At 50.5% G+C, this 9,752-nt stretch overlaps 1 protein-coding gene across 1 annotated transcript; it reads right to left on the reverse strand.

Annotated features, from left to right (window-relative positions):
• Positions 1-1,325: 1,325 nt before the first annotated feature.
• LOC310746897 (uncharacterized protein) lies at positions 1,326-8,659 on the reverse strand. Its single transcript, XM_083581133.1, has 3 exons — positions 8,403-8,659; positions 6,065-6,122; positions 1,326-2,285 (listed from the first exon to the last, which is right to left on the reverse strand). Exons 1-3 carry the CDS (start codon positions 8,526-8,528, stop codon positions 1,441-1,443), a joined length of 1,029 nt encoding a protein of 342 aa, XP_083437259.1. The 5' UTR covers positions 8,529-8,659; the 3' UTR covers positions 1,326-1,440.
• Between the last annotated feature and the right edge of the window lie 1,093 nt (positions 8,660-9,752).

Genomic DNA, 9,752 nt, shown 5'->3' on the forward strand with positions numbered 1-9,752 from the left:
TACTTAATTCGTTCTGGAGGTCCGTACTTAACCTGAAACTGTTCTTAACCTGAAGCACCACTTTAGCTAATTGGGCCTCCTGCTGCTGCCGCACCGCCGGAGCACGATTTCTGTTCTCATCCTGAAACAAAGTTCTTAACCTGAGGTAATATTTCTGGGTTAGCAGAGTCTGTAACCTGAAGCGTATGTAACCCGAGGTACCACTGTACTGAGATATATACCCTCCCCCGTGTTATAGGAATTTTAAGGTCTCAAAAATCGAACAAATGTCGATCATTGCACAAGGAAAACACACATACATAAATATATTGTAATAAAAAATTTAAGGTCATATATATATATATATATATATATATATATATATGTGGACCACATGTCTGGAGCAGCACAGGAAGACCGCCCTGAAACCATTTTGACTCCCCAACTGACCAAATGTTTCCTCTGCAAGGAGGGAGGGGGCAGGGAACTTTCCCATTGTGTCAGGAATTGGGAAATCACCATCTCAAAGGAATGGCCAGACTACCAGGAAAGGCAATCAGATAAGGCATTATCAGATAACCTTCCCGACAGGAGATAAACAAGGCACTCAGATTTCTGTTGTAGACCGCCTTTTCTGTGATGTAGGTATGGTGTTTGTGGGGCTGGTCTTGGGTAACACCCCTTCTGTGATGTATGGAGGGGTGGTCTTGAGCTCCAGGGAAGGCAATTTAAAATGTCTATATAAGGGCGAGCACACCTTGGTTCTGGGTCCTCCTCCTTTCCTGTGTGTGAGGGGAGCACCCTGTTGCAACAGCTTTAATAAAGATCAGGCTTACTAGCCGCTTTGCTTCTCAATATTCTCTGGTTGGCCTCTGTTATTTTCTCCTACCGATGGAGAACCTACCTAAGGACTCTATATGGGCTCTGGAATACCCCATAAGGGATACCACTGTACAGTGGTACCTCGGGTTAAGTACTTAATTCATTCCGGAGGTCTGTTCTTAACCTGAAACTGTTCTTAACCTGAAGCACCACTTTAGCTAATGGGGCCTCCTGCTGCCGCCGCACCGCTGCTGCCCGATTTGTGTTCTCATCCTGAAGCAAAGTTCTTAACCTGAGGTACTATTTCTGGGTTAGCGGAGTGTGTAACCTGAAGCGTATGTAAACCGAGGTACCACTGTACTCATTAGACCTGGCACCCCTAGCCAGATCCTGTTTCTTCAAATTAAGAGCTAATTTCACGTGATTCATTGCTGCTTTGCTCCTGTCAGGGCACCTAAATGCAAACCAGGCCTAAACGCAACCAGAATCGCTGCGCAACACACAACGCTTTCGCAGAACGGACGTGCGGTCGATGGTTTTGCCTTTTATTTCCTTTCCCAACCCAAAGGTGACTCAGGCCGGGGCGGCCAGGTCCTCGTCCTCCTCTCTTGCGGGTTCCCATTTCGGATGGGGCCCCTGCTACTGTTTCACTGGGCGGTACACCCAGTCCGAGACGGCGGCCGGCTCAGGCCAGGAATACCGCGGTTTGGCGCTGGGGGTCTCTGGCGGCGCCGTCCCTGGCAAAGGGCCACCGCCGATGCTGTGGAACCGGGGTGCCGCCGGTGGCGACAGCGGGCTGTTGAGCAGTTGCTCTGGTTCGGCGCGCGATTTCCGCCGGGAGGATTCCCGAGGCTCATACTCGACCGGCTGCTCTTCCGGCGTGGTCACGATGGTCCCTCGCCGCCGGTAGCTTCTCTCCGGGCTGCCTGACCGGCTCGCCGGTGGCGTTTGGGGGTGCACCGGGTAGATGTAGACTTTGGTAGGCCTGCGCCCCGTCGTCCCAGGGTATTCGGCCTCCGGCCCGGAGCGGTACTGGTTATCGCTCGCCGGCAACCTCGAGAAGTAATCGGGGTTTACCGCCATGCTGTTCCGGTGATCGTTGCTGCTGCCCGAGGCCAGCATGGGGTCGGAGGAGCCGCAGGCGACGTCCCGGCAGCGGGTGACAGGGGAAGGCGCTGAGGACGTGCGGGGGCGCTGCCGGGGGTCGCAGTCGCAGGTGCAGCACCGCAGAGCGTGGCACGGCAGGTAATCAGGGCAGGGGCGCCGGCCAAGGCGTTGGTGCTCTCTGCAGGGAAAAGGTTCGTTCTGCAAGTTCATGGTGACCTTCAGCGGCTCCAGGGTGCAGTGGAGGCAGCGGCGGTGCGGCGAAGAGCTTTCTCGCCGGCGTCGGCGAGGGAGGGTCTGGTCGGACCACTGCGCCGCCAGCCGCCGGGATTGGGTTCTCCTCGTCTTGGGGGTGGCGCACATCTTTGACGTCTCGGGTTCTGGGAAGAGAAAGCAAAGGGCCGCAGCGGCAAAGATTGAACTCTCTTAAAATGTTGCATTTGAATAATGGCGAACAACTGTCCTGCTGTGTCAATGGGCTTGTTTATCATATACTATGGGTAGGCAAACTAAGGCCCGGGGGCCGGATCCGGCCCAATCGCCTTCTAAATCCGGCCTGCGGACGGTCCGGGAACCAGCATGTTTTTACATGAGTGGAATGTGTGCTTTTTATCTAAAATGCATCTCTGGGTTATTTGTGGGGTATAGGAATTCGTTCGTATTTTTCCCCCAAAATATAGTCCGGCCCCCCACAAGGTCTGAGGGACAGTGGACTGGCCCACGGCTGAAAAAGTTTGCTGACCCCTGTCCTATACAGTGGATCCTTGCTTCTCAAACAGCTTAGTTGACGAAACAAATCAGCTCCTGAACAGCGAAAACCCAGAAGTGAATGCTCTGGTTTCCGAACGTCTTTCGGAAGCCAAACGTCCGATGCGGCTGTCGGCTATTGTTTCCGGGGCACCTGCGCCAATTGGAAGCCGCGTCTTAGTTTTCAAACATTTCGGAAGTCAAACGGACTTCCGGGATGGATTAAGTTCAAGAACCAAGGTTCCGCTGTAGTTGAATCAGGGTTATTTTGACTCTCCCTGACTGGAGCTTTTTGAGCAGAGGGTAGCCAGTTGCCTGCCAGGGATTCTGTAGCTGCGATTCGTGTGCTAAAGGGGGCTGGACTGGATTAAAGGGGGCTGGACTAGATGACCCCATGGGTCCCTTACAATTCTACAAACCTATGGGCCTATGACCTCACAAGCTGGACTGTCCTTCATTGCAGGTTTTTAAACAGAGGTGGGGTGCCCATCTAGTGGCGGACTTTGGGCTCTCAAATTTCAGCAGCAACCGTGCAACACTAAAATTTTGCACCACCCGCCCCTCGACCTCCGATCTACATCACAGTTGTGGCGCCCCCTGCAGGTGGGTGCCCAGTACAGCCAAAATTTGTTGCTCTTAAACCGCCTCTGGCTATCTTCCTAGCAATTCTTCACCTGTGATTCCTCACTTCAGGGGGTTGGACTAGATGACCACTTGGGAACCCATTCTGACTCTTAAGATTCTATGAATGTAGCAATGTATTTCCATTGTGAGTAGCTGTACTTTATGATCAGTTTCATTCCTGATGTTTCGCTGTTGTTGTTTTTTATCTGAACCGGCCTCAGCCTCCCGTCTTCAAACTGTATTTTACTTCAGTCAAATTAATGTACCGTTTTGTTGTGAAGAACGGACAAACCTCGAAGCGTTTTACGAAAACTCAGAGCAAACCGTTAACATTACCGGTTAGAAAACTGATATCTGAAAGACGGTTAGAATCAATGGTAAAGTCAAGGTAACCATTAGGTCCAGTCAGGCCGACTCTGGGGTTGCAGTGCTCATCTCACTTTACTGGCCGAGGGATCCGGCGTCCAGCTTTCGGGTCATGTGGCCAGCAGGACTAAGCCGCTTCTGGCGAACCTGAGCAGCGCACGGAAACGCCGTTTACCTTCCCGCCGGAGCGGTACCTATTTATCTACTTGCACTTTGACGTGCTTTCGAAGTGCTAGGTTGGCAGGAGCTGGGACTGAGCAACAGGAGCTCACCCCGTCGCGGGGATTCGAACCGCCGACCTTCTGATCAGCAAGTCCTAGGCTCTGTGGTTTAACCCACAGCGCCACCCGCATCCCAGAATCAACGGTAGCTAAAATAAATAAATCGAGGACTTTTAGCCTCTCGGTGTCTGCGTAGACCGGTCTGATCAAAAATGTTTTGCAGCTAAAAGGAGTACAGCTATGGTTCCTGACTAAGGTCAAGTGACGGGGAGTTCCAAAGTGAACTTAAAGATCAATTTCTGACAAGTGCGGAAACTTTTCAGTAATATTACGGCTCGCGAATATAATCTTTCAAAATGGCAACCAAAGGACCATTGGGTTCCAATGCAGCAAACAAAAGGTTTGCGGAAAGAAAGTATGCGGTTCCTCAGGGTTTAAGCCTATCCCCATTGCTATTCAACATCTACATGCCTGGGATAAGGCTGTCGGTAGAACAAGAGACTCTAAAATTCAGGGTTGTGGGTTTGAGTCCCACACAGGGCATGTGGGATGCTCTCACAGGGGAGACTCACCTGATGCCTTCATTATACATTTTTAGGCACCAGGAAAAAACTTTCCTCTCAGACCGGCTGACATTCCATGCCCTTTTAAATGTGTTTTTTTTGGGGGGGGGTTATTGGTTTGTTTCTGTTCGTATTTTTACTATTTCGTGGTTTTGATATCGCAGTTTTGTGTTGTGAACCACCCTGACGGATGAAGTTTGGTGTACAAATTTAACGTTGTAAGAATTGTATGGTCTCAGATATAAATTGAATGTTCACAAAGGTACAAAGCAAACACATACATAAGTATACAAACCATGTGTCTGAGATGGTAAAGGTAAAGGGACCCCTGACCATTAAGTCCAGTCGTGAACGACTCTGGGGTTGCGGCGCTCATCTCGCTTTACTGGCCGAGGGAGCCGGCGTACAGCTTCCGAGTCATGTGGCCAGCAGGACTAAACCAGAGCAGTGCACGGAAACGCCGTTTACCTTCCCGCCGGAGCGGTACCTATTTATCTACTTGCACTTTGCTTTCAAACTGCTAGGTTGGCAGGAGCAGGGACTGAGCAACGGGAGCTCACCCCGTCACGGGGATTCGAACCGCCGACCTTCTGATCAGCAAGCCCTAGGCTCAGTGGTTTATACCACAGCGCCACCTGGAGAGCAATCCTGAAGCCATTTTGACTCTCCCAATGACCTCAAATAATCCTCTGCAGTAAGGGAGGAAAATGCAGAAAGCCCTCCCATTGTCTTTTCACTTGCAAATTCTGTCTTAAGGGCATATTTGTGTAGGTATAGGGTGAGCCTGTGACCTGGACTCAGGAACTAAAGTGTTAACTGTCACAAAAGAATGGCCAGGCTGCCCAGGTAAAGCAATCAGGGACCATTATCAGGTACCCTGGCAGACAGGATTTCTGCTGTAGACAGCCTCCTTCTGTGATGTATGCATGATGTTTTGGGCTACAGGGTGGGAAATTTCAAGAGTCTCTATAAGGGCCTGCGCACCGTCATTCTGGGTTCCTCCTCCCTCCTGCGTGTGGTGAGGACCCTGTTGCAACAGTTTAATAAAGATCAGACTTACTAGCTGCTTTGTTTCTCAATATTCTCTGGTTAGCCTCTGTTATTTTCTCCTACCAATAGGGAACCCACTTAAGGACTCTATACGGGCTCTTGGAGACCCCATAAGGGAAAAGGAGCAGGGTTTTTTTTTTCTTATAACAAAACTAAGTTTTTGTTTTTTTTACCAAAGACTATGTTTTTTCTTATTAAGACTAGGGGTTTTTTTTACCAAAAAATTAGGTTTAAAATTGGGGCTCGTCTTATACATGGGTAGTGCTGAGGGGGTGTTTTCTTAATTTGGAGTCCCCCAAAATAGTGTGCGTCGTATATATGGGGGGGGCGTCTTATACACATCAAAACACGGTAAATTATAATTTGAATTTGCTGGTGACTCTATCCCATGGGTAGGCACACTAAGGCCCAGGGGCCGGATCCGGCCCAATCACCTTCTAAATCTGGCCCACGGACAGTCCGGGAATCAGTGTGTTTTTACATGAGTAGAATGTGTCCTTTAATTTAAAATGCATCTCTGAGCAGATTTTTTTTTCTTACAACATTCATAAATGAGAATAAAACGTCCCCATAAAGGCATAAACTCACCCTTTGCACAGATCGTTCCAATCAGTGTCCCCAGCAGGCAGCAGAAATAATAGCAGGCCTGGAGGAAGAAGAGGAAGGTGGAGGATTATAGGGGGCCACGTCAGACGGCTGGTGGCCCCCGGGACTCAGCTGAGGCCTCTGGCCTGGCCTGGCAGCTGCCATCTCCTGAATCCAGCCGCCGGGTCCATGTAGCCCCATACTGCCAATTCTGACTGGCAGAGGCTCTTCAAAGCTGCTTTCCAGCAGCAGCAGCAGCAGCCTGTTCTTTCAAAACACTGCCAGGGTTTGGAGCATCTAACCAGGACAGGATCAGACCAAAAGGGATGCCTTCTAGTCCAGCGTCCTGGTCTCAAAGTGGCCTGGAGAGGAAACCCGAAAGCACGATTCGAACACAACTCTCCCTCCTCCGGTGTTCAGAAGCATTGCGCCTCCAATATTACAGCCAATATTATTTTATGAATGTTTTGTTATGTTACAGGGAAATTGGAAGGGGGTGAGAGCAGGGGCGTACGAAGGGGTGTGTGGTTGGGGCGGTCCGACTCGGGTGCCATCCCAGAGTGGGGTGACAAAATCCCCCCTGGGTGTATCGCGCCGCCCCAATGTGCCGGGTTCAGGAGCAGCTAGCTCTGCCACTGGAGGCACAGACAACAAGACTACAAATGGAGCGATTCACTGATCAATGCATATATGTATTGGCTCAATGGGAAAACTCTAGAAATCCATAAGAAATCACTCGTCGCGAAAGAAGAACGGCAGGTGAAATTAATGGACTATGCAGAATTGGACAAAATGACAGGAAGGATTTGAAACCTGCGGGACCAGAGATTTACAGAAGATTGGCAGAAGTATACAAACTATTTGAGAAGCAATTGTAACCAACAAGTTACGCTAGGAGGACTGCAAGAAGTTTTGTAAGGAGAAATATATGAAACGTGACAAGCTCGATAAAGAATAGAGATATTGCTTATGAGTTTTAAATGTAATAGGGGAAGTAAGAAATGCGAACGTTCTTTTGGAAGCCGAATGTCCGACGGGGCTTCCGATTGGCTGCAGGAGCTGCTTCCTGCAGCCAATCAGAAGATGCGATTTGGTTTCCGAACGTTTCGGAAGCCGAACGGACTTCCGGAGCGGATTCTGCTCGACTTCCGAGGTACGACTGTACAACCTTTTAGAAGACGTATGAAGGCAGCCCTGTAAGTTTTTAAATGTTTTATTATGCTTTTATATATGTAGGAAGCCGCCCAGATGGCTGTCAGGTGGCTGGGATAATAATAATAATATAATAATAATAATAATAATAATAATAATAATAATAATAATAATGGAATAAAAGGTAAAGGGACCCCTGACCATTAGGTCCAGTCATGGCTGACTCTGGGGTTGCGGCGCTCATCTCGCTTTACTGGCCGAGGGAGCTTCCGGGTCATGTGGCCAGCAGGACTAAGCCGCTTCTGGCGAACCAGAGCAGCGCACGGAAACGCCGTTTACCTTCCCGCCGGAGCGGTACCTATTTATCTACTTGCACTTTGACGTGCTTTCGAACGGCTAGGTTGGCAGGAGCAGGGACCGAGCAACGGGAGCTCACCCCGTCACGGGGATTCGAACCGCCAACCTTCTGATCGGCAAGTCCCAGGCTCTGTGGTTTAACCCACAGCGCCACCTGCGTCCCTTTCCCTAATGGAATAGGGCGCCCCTATTTTCATCAGATAAATGCGGGAGGGTATGGAATAGGATGCTGGCCTCGACGGACCTCATCCTGCAGGTACTTCCGATTCGTAGGGAAGAGTGTTCTCAGGGGGCAGAGCATCCCAGCGCCACCAGATTTGTGGCTCCACAATGACCTCCAGTCCCCTTGCCCGCCAGTGCTTCAGGGGCCTGATCCAGGCCCTCCCTCCCCACAAATGCATGCCAACGGCCCTGTCAGGGAACTGCCATCGGAAGAACAGGAAGTGAAAGGGCTCACAGAGGTTGGGAGAGACTTATCAGCTGAGGAGGGAACCAGCAGGGGGAGAGAAGGAGCTCCAAGGGAAAGTGAGTCGGAGGGATGGCTCAGAGACACTTCCAGCGAAAACAGTGGGGAGGTTTCAGGACCTCCTATAGGGACACCCACTCCTCGCCGGAAACTGTCGCGCCGAGAGTCCAGAAGGCGCGTTTCCGTTAAGGAGCTTTTATGCTGGAAGAAATTCCGTAAACGCCCACTGTCGGATTCTGCCAGCGACTGACGGAGCCATGCTTAAGGAGCTCCGTTACAGACAGAGGTTTGTGGACTTAGCCAAACTCTGATGGACTAAGAATTTTGCGCACAAGCAGCTCATCATCCCATCACAGGCCCCCTCACCGCTGCGGCCAGCTTCAGCGCCAGATGGACCAGGACGATCAAAGCGACCAAGATGGCGATGGTTTCGTGGAGCTCCAGGCAGCATCCCTCGGGGGACGGGTGGCAGTGGAAGCTGGACTCCCCCATGGGAGAGGCGACTGGGCCAGCAGCTGGCTGGCTGAGCCCCACATCCCCACCGGCCTCCACACCCAGGGGCACAGGGCAGGGCGGCTGTCCAGCCGGCAGGAGCTAATGGCCGGCCGGGGAGGCTGAGGGGAAAGGGGGTTTGTGATGCAGTTGCCCCGGCAGCCGGGAGGGGGATTGTGACGCGGCGGGAGGGGGGGCAAGAGGCAAATGGGCCTCTGTGGGGAGGTGGTCTCTCTATAGGGTACATGGAGGGCGGCCCTGGAGGAGGGATGCAAGTGTGATGGGAATTTTGAGGTCTTAGATCTATGTTAAATGTTCATAAGTGGACCAACCAAGCATGTACATAGATCAGCACAGGAAGACCGACCTGAAGCCATTTTTGATTCCCAAACTGACCAAATGTTTTCTCTGCAAGGTCAAAGGAAAATGGAAAAAGCCCCTCCCCATTGTCTCTTTCCTCACAAATCCTGTCTTAAGGGCACATTTAAGATATGAATAGGGTGTGAGCCTGTGACCTGGCCCAGGAACTGCAGTATTTTTCGCTCTATAAGACGCACCAGACCACATGACGCACCTAGTTTTTGGAGGAGGAAAACAAGCAAAAAAATAATATTTTGAATCCTAGAAGCCAGAACAGCAAGAGGGATCGCTGCGCAGTGAAAGCAGCGATCCCTCTTGCTGTTCTGGCTTCTGGGATAGCTGCGCAGCCTGCATTCGCTCCATAAGACGCACACACATTTCCCCTTACTTTTTAGGAGGGGAAAAGTGAGTCTTATAGAGCAAAAAATATGGTAAGTATCATTACAAAAGACTGGCCCTCTTTGAAAAAAGTTTGGACACTGTTAAGTTGTGGGTGAACATCTTAGACGACAGCGATTCTTTAAACAGCTCTTGTTTATTCACAGGCCAGAACTGAACTGAACTGAAGGGTTCAGCCAACCTGCCTATATAGAACTCCAGTACAAAGCAACTGCAACAACTTTCTCTAACTATCCAATCCCTGAACATCACTTTCAATCCCTTATATGCATATGTGGACCTGTGTGAAAACTATCTACAGTATCCCCCTGCTTGCCCAGGGTGAGAACTTCAGTACATAACAGACACCACTGCCTTAAGGGGTCTCCAAGAGCCCGTACAGAGTCCTTAAGTAGGTTCTCTATCAGTAGGAGGAAATAACAGAGGCCAACCAGAGAATATTGAGAAGCAAAGCAGCTAGTGTTA

This window comes from Podarcis filfolensis (genome assembly GCF_964270895.1).
Source record: "Podarcis filfolensis genome assembly, chromosome: 13".
Classification (NCBI taxonomy): Eukaryota; Metazoa; Chordata; class Lepidosauria; order Squamata; family Lacertidae; genus Podarcis; species Podarcis filfolensis.

Coding starts and splice junctions, on each gene's coding strand:
- LOC310746897 (XM_083581133.1), bottom strand. CDS start 8,528: ATGGGGGAGTCCAGCTTCCACTGCCACCCGTCCCCCGAGGGATGCTGC. Junction 6,123..8,402: donor CGCTGAAGCTGGCCGCAGCG/GTGAGGGGGCCT, acceptor TTCTTCCTCCAG/GCCTGCTATTATTTCTGCTG. Junction 2,286..6,064: donor TGGAACGATCTGTGCAAAGG/GTGAGTTTATGC, acceptor TTCTCTTCCCAG/AACCCGAGACGTCAAAGATG.